Source organism: Trachymyrmex septentrionalis, unplaced genomic scaffold, assembly GCF_001594115.1.
Source record: "Trachymyrmex septentrionalis isolate Tsep2-gDNA-1 unplaced genomic scaffold, Tsep1.0 scaffold249, whole genome shotgun sequence".
Lineage (NCBI taxonomy): Eukaryota > Metazoa > Arthropoda > Insecta > Hymenoptera > Formicidae > Trachymyrmex > Trachymyrmex septentrionalis.
In genome coordinates this window covers 182,979-200,429 of record NW_017305407.1, presented here as the reverse complement: position 1 = coordinate 200,429, position 17,451 = coordinate 182,979, and the positions used below count along the sequence as shown (strand labels likewise).

The following is a 17,451-nucleotide window of genomic DNA, read 5'->3' as shown; positions in this document are numbered from 1 at the left end:
ATATAAATATCTGATATTTGTGAAAAATAACTTTTTTTAATAGATAGACACAATTTGCGCCAAAATTAATGACAGATTTTGTCTTATTTTGTCATGAGATTAAGAAGTAACGTAAAAATTTTGAGAAAAATTGGCGAGTGACATTTCTGAAGGTTTACTTGTTAGATTAAGAATTGTTGTAAAACAGTGTTGCACATTTGTTTTCTAAATTTTTATGTTTTTTGTAACAGATATCTAGCCAATGTAGTAAACATGCAAGAGCAGTCATTTTAAAAGTTAAATGAAGGTTAAAAAAAGAGAGATAATGCAAATATATACTCTGCAAATATATGCACACCACGGGGAGGTTACTGATTGGATCGTGCGTGCGTGCGTGCGTACGTGCGTGCGTGCGTGCGTGAACATAAATGTTTGTAAATATGATAGTTTTTAACATGAATGAATTCTTTTTGAATATTTGTCTTCTTCTCATATCCTATACACGTTTTATCCTGATGTAGGACAACGCTTGCCCACATACTGTCAGAATTGCAATTAACTTCCTCAAAGAAAACAACATCGAGATGCTATCACATCCATCAATGAGTACAGATTTGAATTCCATTAGCAACATGTATAGGATACGATGGGAAGAAGACTACCAAGATTAGATGAATTGCCAACAAATCTGCAGCTACTGGAAGCAACATTACATCAAATATGATAGGAAATTCCTCAAACTTTAATTAGATCTTCATCAATATGCGTGCTCATTTACAAGAGGTCCGAAGACGAGGCAGAAATACACAATTTTAAAGAGCAAATATATCCCCATATACCTCCACACACACGCGCGCGCACACGCATATATACAATTTGCAAAATTCGACCACGGGGAGCAATCTCTCCGTGGTGCACATCGGGTAATGTTAATACTGACGGCAATAAAATGCATAATTTAATGTACTGTATCTCCTTAAGAAAAAATCGTTTAAAGTTTATTTTTTTTTTAATTTGTAAAAGAAAAGACCACTTTACGACAGTTATCATGACATTTACGAAAAAAGTTTACTCTACCCCGTAGTGTGCTTTCGAACTATACAAATTTCTTAAAAAAAGATACATCTTTATTTTTGAAAAGATGCTAGTAGGGGTAAAAATAGATTCAAAATCCATTGAAAGCTTTGTACCATACACTACAGACTTTATCTTTACCTAGAATGAAAATAAAACTTTTAAATGCGACCATTTTTCGCGAAGTGTTACTCTTATTTGAATTAATGCGAAATTTTGGTATAAATTTACCTATGCGATAATTTTATTGACAAGTGTATTTTTGAAAAAAATTATTATTGTATATACACTTTTGATAGTTTGGAAAATAAGTTTAGAATAGATTTGGAATAAAAGTCATTTTTTTTTTCAAGAGCACATATATGAGCGCGTATAGTAATTAACACAAATGCTTAAAAATTATGAAAACGTTGTCCGCTACCAATTTAAAATGGCCATAGTCATTTAAGAGTAAAAATTATTTATTTAATAATTAATTTTGAACTCTTAAAACATAAATAAATAATAACATTATAAATAAATCTTAAATATTATTACGCGACTAACTTAGTTAATGACATCTATTCTAAGCCTCTAAAAATAGAAATATAGCTGGCAAGAGTAAAAATTAATTTATTGAAATAAAATTTTACAAGCACATGTTTCTAGATTCCTATCACAAGTTTCCTACATGCGTCATATTCGAATTTTTGATATTTTGATTTTTTGTTTCATCTTAATATTTATATAATCTTTTTTTTCCTTGCCTTCTTTACACTAAGGAATATCCTTAGTTTGTGGTCATATTTTTTTAAATTAGTCTAATTTCAAAATATTTAAATTTACAACGTATGTGTATGCTTTTCATTTATATTTTTATTTATTTTCGTGCCCCACAAAATTAGATTTCATGAAATTCAGAGAATTATATGTTTCTGTCTTGTAGTTTTGGAGGGCGTATTTAGCACGAAATATTCAAATCCAGCAAGAAAATTTTAAATCTGTTCTATGTGTGGTGAATTTAATAACGATTTTTATTAATGCTAATTGAAAGTGTGTCGTGATGTGATACTTTTCAGCTGCCAGACGTTACATTTGCGTTACATAACATCACCGTACTCATGGAGAGTAATATAGTGTCGGAAGTAAGCCAGGGCAGGGATTCGTTTCTGAAGATTCAGAAGGATATACAGCATGCCGTTAATCAGACAATCCCTGTAGTCAGTGCGAGTATTCGACGAGCCTGTAACTACCTGGCAAGCATTGCCAATAACATGACTGCCCTTATCGACAGGATAAATGTCGATATAGATAAAGTATATATGCGACATTTAGAAGTTGCTCAGAACAATATAAATCAGTATTCACCCTATAGGTTTGTGAACAAATAAACTTGAGATAAATGCATTGCGAAGAATAGAATTCATAAGGAATTCATCTAATGATCCTTATATATACATGGTTTGTTTTAGATACTATCTTGGTCTTGGTATATCCGGTATTCTTCTGACTGTCTTGATGTGTTTAACGTGTGGCCTTTTCTGCGGTATTTGCGGAAAGCGTCCGGACGGATATGGAGATGATTGCTGTAATAAAGGATCAGGGGCACGGTTTCTTATGATGTAAATTACAAAAGTTACTAGAATTACGTAAAATAAAATTAATTGTCATTGTCATTTTCTTTTTTTATAGCTGTTAATATTTCAAATTGCAGGGCTGTGTGGATTATCTTTCTTTTGACGAGCATTCTGATGGTTATAACTATTGTTCATATGATAACCGGCGTTATAGCCCAACGTGGTATTTGCGAGCCTTTAAAGAATCCAAAAGACAACAGGATGTTTGAACTGGTCGATGAGTTCGTGCAAATCAAAAGAATACTTTATCCGAAAAATCCTAATGCGAATATTAACATGAGTTATATTGTAACGTAAGTATGTCTATGTAGTATACTTGTATGTTGCATTTTAAAATCGGCTAAATTCTAAGGAAGCTTGTATTTTGATAAATGATAATCTTATTGTATAACACCGTGCGATAGCACTTTTCACATATAAAAAACTCAAATTTTCTATGAAAGTAGAGATGAAATCTAGTATCGGCGTGCGTTTAATTTGGTGATATCAAATCGTTTGCAGTTTTTGTGCACGTTTCAAGTTTAGAGATTACTTCGTCTGCGGCGCAAGATGAAATTTTGTGATTGTCTGAACATTATGTACATATTTCCAAAATTATGTATTTCCATGTAAAATTGATCGCTGAATGAGAAAACAATTAAATTAAAGCAATTGGAGTAAAAAAAAATGATGAAAAAATGTGTATTTTTAGTCGAAAATCGTCATTTAGGCTGTGATCTGAAAATGCTCATAACTCGTAACGCTTGTGACCGTTTGTTTAACATTTGATAAACAACAAGGGTGAAATGATTCGTAAACGTTGTAAGTGAATCGCATCGCGGTGTTATACGTAGCTAACTTCAAGAGAAATGCGTTATGACCATTTTTGTAGAAAGGTCGAAAATTTTGAGTAATTTTCAGTTAAAAATATATACAATATGATTGGAAACGAGACTGTTTATATTAAAACTTTAAAGTATGAAGCGCCTACCGGTCCGAGTGTTAAGATGTTGAACTACTATATAATATATACTTATTCTAAAATGAATTAATTTTCAGAAATAATAATTGCGTGCCGATAAGATTATCAGACATTCACACAATCAATCTGAAACTAATAATCCCCCCAAAATTTGCCAAATATTTTAATTCTAAAGAGTAGAAAAAGACGAAGAGTGAGTTGAACTGAGATTGAAGTTAATCTATATTGTTGGAAACGGGCATAAGTGTACTTATATCCATATACTAAAACTCGATCGGGACAGTCGTTGAGATCCGATAATCTTGATCCGGAACAACTCGCCGGCTAGCGTAAAGAAAACACGGCAGTGTCTCACGCCATACTTAGTGCCGAAACACTACTGTGTCTCCAAATTCTCGTCTTTAATTGTTCTTTCGTTTGACCAATGTAGGAGGCATTACAGGCCTTGTGAAGAAATATGAGATAATATACTAGTTCAAATTAAAATCTTTTTTTTGCTTGTTTTTTTTATCTATATACTCACTTAATTAATATATAAATTTATCTTTTTAAATGAGGTAAGAAAGCGCTACAAATATGTTCTGCGAAAAAAAATTTTACTAAATTAAAAAATAAATTTATAAGAAAACATTAAACACTACAAAATGCATGATCAACACTTTTTTAAATAATGGTTATCTATTAAAATTTCTTTTTTCTACTAAAGGGTGTCCCAAAATTAACGCAAGATTTGAATTAAATAGAAAACATAGTTTTTAGTGTTTTGATTGTTATTTTTTTATTGAATCATAAAGTACATAGGATAGGGTTATTTGTGGAATAACACATCGGGCAAATGGCCTCTACGGCTTTGCATGCACATACGCACTCGTTTGTCGAAATTTTCCATGACCATTTTGCATAAATGTGGCTGAATTTCGTTGATGCAGCGTTGAATCTCCTCCTTTAATGCACGGGTGGTTGTGGGCTTGTTGACATAGACCTGTGATTTCAAGTAACCCCATAAAAAGAAATCTAATGGTGTTAAATCACACGATCTAGGTGGCGATTTTGGCGATTAACAAAGCCATCAAGGTGAAAATGTGCTTCATCGCTTAGGATGATTTTGCTCGAAAAATCAGCATCCATTTGTTGATGTTCAATAATCCATTTTCACGCTCCATTTTCACTAACCCTAAACTGTCAGCTGTTAAATTGTTTTTTTTTGGGTTGCCAACACTTTACTGCACAAATGGCGGCAAATTCAAATCTTGCGTTAATTTTGGGACACCCTTTATTAACAATAGAATAAAAGCGTTTTCACGTAAAAATAATTTTGATAACATCAAAATTAATGATATTACCGTCTCTGACTCTATTGAAAATAAGAAATTTTTCTGTTTCATATACAGGGTGGCTGGATTGTACAGCCCCACTCGTCCCGAGCAAGTAGAGCGGACTAAACTAAGATGAAAGTCCTGTACTATTTTGCAATGCTCGCAATAATTAACGAGATATTAACGTTTAAAGATAACCGAATACTCGCGTCCGCCTGACTTATTATTACCGAAGATACGACCCATTGAACGCACGGCGCGCGAGCCGAAAGGAGCGGAAATAGCTCATATCATTTTTTAATTTTGTGCGACAGAAATTTATTCAAGGTTCATATATGATTTAGATTGAGTGAGGTAACAATTTTTAACAATGAAAATTTAGCGCCCATTATTAATATCAAATCTTTTACATACCTAATACATATAATATTATTCAAATTAAGTACAATATAATTTTTATTTTTGGGATTTTAACTAACAAAAATACAAAAATACTTATTATTTAGGTTTCATCGTATATAAATTAATAAAGATATTATTACGGAACTTAGATTTCATTCTTTAATTTAATAACATTTTTTTTGCATCAGAGTATGTATTTATAGCGCTGTTTTAACTTTTTTAAAGGTAAATTTTTGCTGATACCTCATGTAATTTTTGAATTTTTTAATGTTTAATCTTCTTATCTCTGTCCTGAGACAAGAGACTCATTCACACATGTCGAGATTTTTATTATTTCGTTATTTCACATTGAAACCTTCACAATTCTATTCATGTTATGCTATGATATTTTATAGCGTTTTTCACTGGGTGCGCACCAAAATCTCGTTCAGAGGCAGCAGCACTGCACGAGGTTGGCGAGTTTTTGTACTTCCATCTAAACACAGCTACATCAAATTCAAATGTCACGAAATGCAATATTTTCTCTACTGTTATTGTATTTTTTATAGTAAATAATAAACAAATATATTATTAATAATAAAAAGTGTGTCTATGTATGTAATCGCCTTATCTGTACTTATACACCAAGTCAACAAAGTTTCCAATTTTACGAATTTTACGTGGAATTTCATTTAATAAACATTCATCTTTATTACTACTACTGGACGATCACAAAGACTGCAAATCAAGCAGTTCAAACGCAAACCGAGCAGTGAAAGCATTGGTTGCGTTCAACGGACTCAACAGCTGAGTGAGCGCTCGCTGCTATTGGTGTATTCTTTTAGATCATCCAATCAGCATATAAGATCTGGAAGAATACAAGAAACATACATAGATACACTTATTATCAATATATTTATTTATTATTAAATATATTTATTTATTATTTATATGGCTGAACATAGCCATTCTCAACTTCCACCATATTGCACTAAACCGACACCTCTTGAAGCTGGCACCAAATTTCCGCACTCAAGTGCAAAACTCGGCACCAAGTTTCTTAGTGAAACAATGCACACCGTTTCCGTGTGCACCGAAACACCCAGTGAAACACGCTGTTCTTACCTAGTGCACACTCAGCACACATCAGTGCCAGTAAAATACGCTATTAATCACAAATTATTTGAGATGTCGGTTAACACAAACCAATCGCAGCTCGCGATTTGTGTGTCGCTCGTCATTTAGATTTACGACGAAAAGATTACGACTCATCCGTACAGGCTAAGATCTTTATCGTTTCGTAGTCTTATATCGTATTCTTTACATTTCTGTCTAATTTTGCTATTTTAATCATTACAATTACTTTTTGTATAAACTTGAAACATGTATCAGCCAATCACGTGAGGTGTCTGGCGCGTACCGCTTAATTGAAAACCTTGGAAAGAGCGATTCGGACTAGAATAAAAAACTTGCGAAATAAACTAATTAATAACTTCATCCCTTACGGAAATGGACTATTAGTGAAACTATTTGATTATTCAGTTGTAGTTTTTTTGCAAACTATTGAGAAGAGCTACTATTAGGTTATTGAGCAAACTATTCATAATTATTTAAAAAATTAATTAATTCAGTATTACTGCTATATGGGTAATTCTTTTACAAATCGAACACCTGTCTGATCGACACCTCTTCGATTTGACTGAAACTTTTTTTACGGATTCTATGTCGAAAAAAAAGAGATACGTGTCCGAGGAATTTTTTTTTATTTGCATATTTTTGATAATACAAGTGATCGAACATTTGAGAATGGCAAGTTTTTTGGCTTGGAGACTCATTTTCATAAATCCATAGGTCCGAATCTTTAAGAGCTACAAAATTTTCACCAATTGCACTTTTGTAGCTGAAGGACTGAACTGTAAGAAAAAAATTTTTTTTACAAAAAATACTAACAAATTTATATTGTTATTAACAATTTAATTGTTTAAATCGATTTTTAACAAACGCCCCCAAAACGAATCAAGTTTTTAGTATTTTTATCGCATTCTCCGTCAAATTTTACGTCAAAAACATGTTTTCAAAATATGGTACCTTTTCAATTATTATTGTTAAAATATTAATTTATATAGCGCGTAACGGCCAAAAAAACGGTTTTTTGCTAATAAAACGAAATCTGTAACTCGTATCAAAAAAAGTTAAATGTAAAAGTTGTAGATAATTGACAGATCTACAACTTTTCTCGAAAATTTTTTTTGACATAACCTCAAAATTTTAAATTAAATTGCAAAAAATGTTAAAAATCAGCTTTGTAACAATTATTTCTTGACAATTTGCATAAAAAAAAGTTTATGGGTAATTAATTTCGAATCGAATCTCCTGACATGTTAGAAAACCAATCTTGATTGAAAAAAAATTATTATGAAGCGTTGAAAAAAAAATCCATCCAGTGCGTAACTTTGACATGTGGGATTTATTTTATATTTTGAAATTATGTATTTTTTGGAACTTCGTTTCTTAGCATTCATAATTATTTCTCCAATGGTTTTTTGGTTTAATATTGGTTTTTTAATTTTTGCATATTTTTAAAATTTCGCGGGGAAGTCCGCCTAAAGTGTGATCCGTAATCCATAGTGATCTATTATTATTTATCAAAGTCTTTCATGGCAGTGGTGGCTAATACAACCAACAGGGCGATATTACATGACGCACTGGATAGATTTTTTTTTCAAAGCTTGATAATAATTTTTTTTCAATCAAGATTGGTTTTCTAACATGTCAGGAGATTCGATTCGAAATTAATTACCCATAAACTTTTTTTTATGCAAATTGTCAAGAAATAATTGTTACAAAGCTGATTTTTAACATTTTTTGCAATTTAATTTAAAATTTTGAGGTTATGTCAAAAAAAATTTTCGAGAAAAGTTGTAGATCTGTCAATTATCTACAACTTTTACATTTAACTTTTTTTGATACGAGTTACAGATTTCGTTTTATTAGCAAAAAACCGTTTTTTTGGCCGTTACGCGCTATATAAATTAATATTTTAACAATAATAATTGAAAAGGTACCATATTTTGAAAACATGTTTTTGACGTAAAATTTGACGGAGAATGCGATAAAAATACTAAAAACTTGATTCGTTTTGGGGGCGTTTGTTAAAAATCGATTTAAACAATTAAATTGTTAATAACAATATAAATTTGTTAGTATTTTTTGTAAAAAAAATTTTTTTCTTACAGTTCAGTCCTTCAGCTACAAAAGTGCAATTGGTGAAAATTTTGTAGCTCTTAAAGATTCGGACCTATGGATTTATGAAAATGAGTCTCCAAGCCAAAAAACTTGCCATTCTCAAATGTTCGATCACTTGTATTATCGAAAATATGCAAATAAAAAAAAATTCCTCGGACACGTATCTCTTTTTTTTTCGACATAGAATCCGTAAAAAAAGTTTCAGTCAAATCGAAGAGGTGTCGATCAGACAGGTGTTCGATTTGTAAAAGAATTACCCATATATGTAAAATAAATATTAGTATTTAGCATCATATTTCAAGCTACATACGACAAAAATATGATAAAAAAAAGTTTCCTTCTGAATTCGGGATCTAATTTCACGATACTTTCAAGCTGTCATTCATCCAAAGCTGTACTTCTAGTGTTGCTTGACCTCTGCGATCGTATGGGAATTACTTCTTCGATGATACACAAATCCCAAATATTTATAGATGTATAACTGTGACGTATCTGGTCAATATTGTTAAGAAGCTTACGTATAGTTATATACGTGAGTATATTTTAATTAGACGTATATAATTTTGTGAACGAATCTAAAAAATTTTAGTTTAATTTATCCAACGAATGGTTTAATTACAAGAATGATTATTACAAATATTTTGATCACTTATACGGCATTATAATCTTTTAATTATAGGCTTAATGAATTATAATTAGGCCCAATTTATTTAAATAGTCATTATTATGAATAGTTCTAATCAGGAACTCGGACCAGACCGAAATCGAAACCCATAATCGGATCATAACCGTTATTTTTGTCGGACCGAAACCGATAACCGGGCCGAAATGTTGTGCAGGCTAATGGACCGAAATCGTAACCGGGTCGAAAATGTTTTTCAGTCCAGGGGGTCGAGTGTGTATCTTGAAATGAGGTGAAAATTACAAAAGTGAACAAATTCACTAGAATATTCATAATTTAATTGATTAATATCTAGTAATTATTGCTCACTTTTAATTTTCACCTCATTTCAAGATACACAATCGAGCCCCAGTTTTCGGTTCAGATTTTTTAACCTCTTCGGTATATACGATCGTCAACTACAGTCTACAGCCACCAAATATGCATATCTCCATGATGTAATTATACATATTCCTACAGCCGAGCGTCGGCTATGGTGAACAACAAGAACAATGCATTCCCCTCCTACAGACGAAAGAGAGAGGAATGTTCGCCTGTGGTTGGTAGATTCTTGCAATACTTGTAAAAATGGATGAAGACTGTCCTTAACTTCCATGACAGTTAGTAAATAATTGTAAAAGATACGAGAAGACCGAGAAGTTTATCAAAATTTATTCAATGCGCATACGTAGCCTATTTTTATTTCACGTTTCTTTTGCTGCTATTTATTGACTTAGAAAAGGTCAAGGGAAAAGTAAGGATCTTGGCCTATTTTTTTTATAAATGTTTTAAAGCAATCTTATTATATTATTTGATTTTACTTAAATTCTCTTTATTTACAAATGTTATGCAAGAAACTTGAACGTGTTATTTCTCACTTATGATGTCATGATCCAATGTTGTCACTGCCATTGCAATTACTCAGGAGAGTCTTAAAAAGGAAAAGGATTTTAAGTAGCAATATTACAAGAGTGTTATTTTTTTATTTCCTTGCTTGATTACGATAATTTACGTAAGAATAATATGTTATTTTATAGAAAATTATCAAAAAATTGTAAACGACTATTGGCGACGCTACAAATCGCTGACGTAGTCGACGCAGAAGATAATAAAAGTGAAACAGCAGCAAAGAAAGAAAAAAAAATGATCCGTTAACTTTACACTAGTTTATAATTAGAATGCTTATAGCCTAGAGTGCCGTTTCTATCAATGCAGTTTAACTTTAATTTCGATTCACCTAATTTTAAGAATTAGAAAAAGATGAAGAGTAAGGGTCTTAGCAAAAAGGTTGATTTATGATCTTAAGACAGTATTTTATGATTAAGACTCAATTCCACAATTCACGGTTAACTCTTAACCGTGGTTCAACTTATTCCTCATTTCTTTTTAATTCTAGAATTGGAAAGAAATAAAGAATAGGTTGAACCTCGGTTAAGAGTTAACCGTGATTTGTGAAACTGGGCCTAAATCTAATGTCTTTAGTAACAAGAATCTTAATTATAAGTCAGCTTTCTGTTAAGGTCCTAAGTTGAACCGAGATTCAAGTTAAACTGCATTGATAGAAGCGGGCTTTATACTGCTTAGTGCTTATATATTTCCAATTCAATATTGTCTTAAAATAAACATGAACTTCCTTAAATATACAATTTATGCTTGTTATATACCTTTTTCTACATTAGATAATCATATTCCGTAACCGAAAAAAACTTAAATCCAAATGGTTATGGTCGTAATCGAACCGAAATTTTATTTCAGTCCGATTCATTGATTCTAATTACTGAAAAGCTAGTAATAATCATTCATGTGTATATATATATATAATAACTATTATAATAGTGCGCTGTAATGATCATTACGGATAATCTGATTAGAAAATCAATAGTCACTCAATCAAAAACTATTGGGGAATGATTATTTTAAATAATCTAATTGGGGAATCAATAATCACTCCGTCAAAAACTATTGTAGAGTGATCATTGTGAATAATTCGATTATTGGATAATAAATAATCACTATTAAAATCCAATAGTGATTGTTGATTTTCCAAATACAGAGCGCGTCATCAAAATCCGGACAAATCGAACAATTTCTTTAAACAAAATGTTTGTAATAAAAAATTAAATATTACAAAAATCCTTTTACATAGCACTTGGATCCCTGTAGAGCACAATTATTCCCATATATATTCCATTAGCTTGAATGACGGCCTCTATTCTTGGTCTGAAGCGTTCGCATGCACGCTGTAATGTAGTACTGTCCATGCCGACGAATGCTGTCTCGACAGCGGTCCTTAATGACATCACATTGGGATGCCGAAACTTGTTTGTGACCCTTTCAATTACGCTCCATACGTAACACATCGGTCAATAGTCCCCGGTCTGACACATAGAGAGCGCCACTAACACAAAAAGTACATAGTGGTTCGAAAGAACAGACCCTTTTTTTTTAGGCGTACTGTCAAATGTATATGTCATTCGGATCATTATTGTGTGAGTTATTGAAGCTTTAGTGACGCTAATTTGGTTATTTTCATAACAATGGAAAAAAAGGAATTTCGTGTGCTCATTAAACACTGCTTTTTGATGGGAAAAAACACCGTTGAGGCAAAACAGTGGTTGGACAAACATTATGGCACCTCTGCCCCAGGCAAATCAACAATTATCGACTGGTATGCTGATTTTAAACGCGGTCGTACGGACACCGACGATGCACACCGCTCTGGTCGCCCAAATGAGGCAGTTGTCCCCGAAAAAATCAAGCAGGTCCATAAATTGGTTTTGTCCGACCGTAAATTAAAGCTGGATGATATTGCTGACATCGTAAAGATATCCAAGGGAAGTGTTTTTACCATTTTACACGATCATTTGTCGATGCGGAAGCTGTGTTCGAAGTGGGTGCCGCGTTTGCTCACTGTGGATCAAAAACAATCGATGGCAACGATGGTTAAATTGAACGAGTTGGGCTTCCAGCTGCTCCCGCACCCACCGTATTCGCCAGATTTGGCCCCCAGCGACTATTTCCTATTCGCTGAGCTCAAAAAAATGCTCGCTGGGAAGAAATTTCGATCGGATGAGGAGGTCATCGCCGAAACTGATGCGTATTTTGAGAGTCAGCCAAAATCGTTCTACAAAACCGGCATCGAACGTTTGGAAAGGCGTTTTGAATCGTATGAGTCGGTGTACCGTCCTGCTGAAAAATATATGGCCTTCCGGACGTCACAGTTTCCATCCACGGCTTTACTACATCTATCAGAACGCGCAAATACACTTCTTTTATGACTGTTTCTCCTTTTTTAAAGAAATGTGATGACATAACATCACCCTCACTGGACACAACACCTAGCACGTGAACATCGGCCGGAAATTTCGTTCTGGCAACAACAGGGACATCCTCGGGGTTGTAGGCGAGTTATCGGTTGATTTTGGCATCAACAGTAAAAATTTTTTCGTCAGAAAAGAACCTGATTCGTCCTGACGCTTCGTTTTTCAAAGAACACAATAGCAGATTGCAGCGAGCAATCGGCTTGTCCTGGCAGCCTCAAAGAATATCTATCATATCTTTAATGTGTACGATTTGTATCGAAGGTCTTCTTCGGCAATTTGGCTCACTTACACCAACAATCGATGCTAATTTTCGCAAGTATTGCCCTGGGCCATTCGAAATCAGCGCTTGAGCCCTTTCAACGATTGCGGGGATCCTCGCGTTCTTTCGAGTGACTCTTCCTCGCTGACGTATTGGAACCTTTGTTGGACTGTTGTAAAGCCGTATATTTTGCCATAACGTCATAAACGGTTGATCTCGGGAATTCAAAGAATTGAATTATTTTCGTTGCTGAGCGCTAAGCGCGAAGGTCTTCGATGATCGCGGCTTTTCGATTATACTCCGCACTTGGTTTCAACATAGCGGCCATTTTCAGAATATGACCATGGTACCATCATGGTTCAGAATATGACATGGTTTCGGTTCCGGCTCTGTTCCTTTTACCCATAACAGTTTCAATCTTTTTCAATTCCGGATCGAAAAAGTCCAAAATGCAAACGGTTTCAATTCTTTTATCGATAACGGTGACCATAACCATTTGGATTTAAGTTTTTTTCGGTTACGGAATATGATTATCTAATGTAGAAAAAGGTATATAACAAGCATAAATTGTATATTTAAGGAAGTTTATGTTTATTTTAAGACAATATTGAATTGGAAATATATAAGCATAATACTAAGCAGTATAAAGCCCGCTTCTATCAATGCAGTTTAACTTGAATCTCGGTTCAACTTAGGACCTTAACAGAAAGCTGACTTATAATTAAGATTCTTGTTCCTAAAGAGTTCTTGTTACTAAAGACATTAGATTTAGGCCCAGTTTCACAAATCACGGTTAACTCTTAACCGAGGTTCAACCTATTCTTTATTTCTTTCCAATTCTAGAATTAAAAAGAAATGAGGAATAAGTTGAACCACGGTTAAGAGTTAACCGTGAATTGTGGAATTGAGTCTTAATCATAAAATACTGTCTTAAGATCATAAATCAACCTTTTTGCTAAGACCCTTACTCTTCATCTTTTTCTAATTCTTAAAATTAGGTGAATCGAAATTAAAGTTAAACTGCATTGATAGAAACGGCACTCTAGGCTATAAGCATTCTAATTATAAACTAGTGTAAAGTTAACGGATCATTTTTTTTCTTTCTTTGCTGCTGTTTCACTTTTATTATCTTTTTTCTTTTATTATCTTCATGGAACCATGGTAGACCTTACCTCTGACAATCCAACCAACAGTTCCTTTAGTAATACGAGGTCTGTTCAAAAAGTATCGCGAATTTTGTGTTTTTTCAAAAATTATTTATTCATGAATATCTATTTTGTCTCCTTCAAAGTAATCTCCATCAGATATTATACACTTGTGCCAACGTTTTTTCCAATCCTCGAAGCACTTCAAAAAATTATTTTTTGTGATCTTGTTCAGCTCCTCCTTCGATGCCGTCTTTATCTCCTCAATCGTAGCGTAGCGTCGTCCTTTCATGGGCCTCTTCAGTTTCGGGAACAAGAAAAAGTCACAGGGGGCCAGATCTGGGGAATACGGTGGCTGCGGCATCATTAGTGTGTTGTTTTTGGTCAAAAATTCGCGCACAAGCAACGATGTGTGAGCAGGGGCGTTATCATGGTGCAAAAGCCAATTTTTGTTCTTCCACAAATCCGGGCGTTTCTGGCGGATTGCTTCGCGCAAATTTATGAATAACTTGCAGGTAATATTCCTTATTGACCGTTCTACCCTGTGGCAAGAACTCATGATGCACCACGCCCCTGCAATAGAAGAAAACTGTAAGCAAAACCTTCACATTCGACCGAACTTGGCGCGCTTTTTTCGGTCTTGGCTCGTGCGGCAGCTTCCATTGGGATGATTGAGCTTTGGTTTCCACGTCATAACCATAAACCCATGATTCGTCACCAGTTATGACCCTCTGGAGCAAATTTGGGTCGTCGCGGACAGAGTCCAACAGCTCCTTAGCAATGTTAATGCGATGCTGTTTTTGGTCGAAATTGAGCAATTTTGGTACGAATTTCGCGGCGACCCGTCTCATGCCCAAATCATTGGTAAAAATCGAATGGCACGAGCCAATCGATATGTTTAGGTCCTCAGCAACCTCTCTAACGGTGATTCGACGATTGGCCAATACTATTTTCTTCACTTCATCAATATTTTCGTCTGTTGTTGACGTGCTCGGGCGTCCGGCACGCTCTTCGTCGTTCACATCTTCTCGGCCCTCTGAGAACATTTTGTACCACCGATAAACGTTGCTTCGGTCCAAGGTAGCTTCACCATATGCCACAGTCAACATTCGGAATGCGTCCGCGCACTTAATTTTGTTTTTCACACAAAATTTGATACAGATTCTTTGATCCATTTTTTGGAATAGGCAAAAATCGAAGACGAGCCAAAACACGTGCAAGCAAAGCAGCTGTCAAAAATTAACTGAACATTCAAAATGGCCGAACTTGTCGGCATAAGTGAGAGACATGAGTACCAACATAACGCCACAAAAAATCGAAAATCGAATATACGTAACCCGCGGAAATTCAAAATTCGCGATACTTTTTGAACAGACCTCGTATACTTTCGGAACCTTGCTTGGATTTTAAATTTCCTTCCTCTCCTATTCTCTTACCCTCGATAATTTCCGAAACTCAGAAACTTTTTGCTTCCTCTCACTCTTTCTGGAAGACAATAGATCCTATGATGAGATATTTCAATCACTTGAATATCTCATCGATATAAGAAGTTCTTCTCCCTCTTTTTAATACACACACACACACGCGCACACACACACACACACACACACACACACAGAAATTTATTATATTTATCTCTAGCTTTGATTTTTGTAAAATCAATACATGTATCACACACACAGTAACGTAGCTTATAAAGTGTACATCCGGAATCATATCTATCTATCTATCTATATATATATATATATATATATATATATATATATATATATATATATATATATATATATATATATATATATATACAAATATCTAAACAAAGTTAGCATTTAATGATATACACCCAAATTAAATACACATATTCATAACATATATACTAACACATGGATCAATAAGTCCCGAGACTAACAATGAAAACAACATTTTTTTTGCAAAATTTTTTTTTATTCATCAACATAATCACCTTTTAGGGTGATACATTTCAATACCATGTTTATAAAAAAATTTATCTTTCGCTTCAAAATAAGTTTCAGTTTCAGCGATGACCTCCTTATTTGAGCCAAATCTTTTTCCCTGGAGCATTTTTTTAAGATCAGCAAAGAGCCAGTAGTCACTGGGGGCTAAATCTGGCGAGTATGGGGGGTGGGGAAGCAGATCAAAGCCCAATTCGTTCAATTTTGCCATTGTTTTCATCGACTTGTGGCAGGGTGCATTGTCTTGGTGAAAAAGGATTTTTTAAACAAACTACAAAACGACTTTACTCTAACCTCGATAACTCAGCTGTTTCTAGTCCGATCGACTTAAAATTTTGACACGTTTCAAGCAAAGGTTAGTACTCTAGAAAGACGTGGTTACTGGTTTACTACGAGCGCCATTTCTGGGTTAGTCTCGGGACTTATTGATCCATGTGTTATATATATACATATCTAAATGATTGCTTAAATTTTATTTTGGCATCTTTTCGATTCGCTGCGTCTTGACAAAGATCGTACTAGTCTAATCCTTGGTCAAAAGAATTAAGTTCCTTAACCTAAAAGAGGACCAACGGAGGCACAATCTCGGATTGGGTAATAGCGTATCGACGTTGACTTACATTTGGACTTAAGTGCTTCCGACTTGTGGCATCCGCCTCAGAGCGATAACCACAAGAGCGGTGTCAGTTGCATCCTTTCTTAGCCCCCTCCTAATTCTTTTTTCCCATTGAAATAAAATCTTGGGGCCTGTCCGTAATACCAGTAATTTGCGAGACACGACAGATTCTTGATCCACGCAAAATGCCCGACACCATTGTTGCGTGGATCTTGCAGATACAGCACGTGCTTATCCCTCTTGTCGCCTGTGAGTCGCAGAGGATCTATCTATTTTCAATACCGTATACATTGATCGGCACCGCGTTCAAATGTTCAAATCTGGAAATGTCTTTTAAAGTCGTCGGAAACTCGATATCTGCGAGATTTAATACTGTCGCGTAATGCGGATACGATATTCCCACTCCGCATTTCTTTCTGCGGGATACAGAGCAGCGACCACCGATCAGGCAAAACATGCATTGCCCTTCGATTTCACACTAATCACCGCCCTCTTCAACATAATTTCCAGCGTCACTCAGATATGACATCCAGCGCGCATGAAATTAGTTTGTTTACATTAACAATCAAATTGAGGATTCGCCCATCCGCTGTCACGTTTCTGAAACTCTTCGAGCGACGCCAACGTGGGCTCGATGACGTGCCGATTGTACCACTCGTGCATATCGGTGCATCTGTTACGTTCAAGCTCCGCATGCATGGAGTTAAGGGAGTAAAAACAACAGGAACCTAATTATTAGACCGATTTGGTCGTGTTCAGGCTCCGAATCGCAAGGAAGCTATGAGGAAGGATCGACGCAAATCGGGAAGCACTTTACTTCATCCTGAGGCTCCTAACGAACCCAGGGTCGAATGGAAGACAAAGTGGAAACCTCAACTCGTGCTCCGCTAAACGGATATAC

The 17,451-nt window shown here is 34.6% G+C and overlaps 1 protein-coding gene across 1 annotated transcript in view; it reads left to right on the top strand.

The window, feature by feature from the left end:
• LOC108748843 (prominin-like protein) overlaps positions 1-17,451 on the top strand; it is a 220,284-nt gene that overhangs the window by 74,450 nt on the left and 128,383 nt on the right. The window contains exons 4-6 of the mRNA XM_018487216.1: positions 2,112-2,407; positions 2,505-2,654; positions 2,747-2,962. Coding sequence (XP_018342718.1) covers positions 2,112-2,407; positions 2,505-2,654; positions 2,747-2,962 — 662 coding nt within the window. The remainder of the gene's footprint in view (positions 1-2,111; positions 2,408-2,504; positions 2,655-2,746; positions 2,963-17,451) is intronic.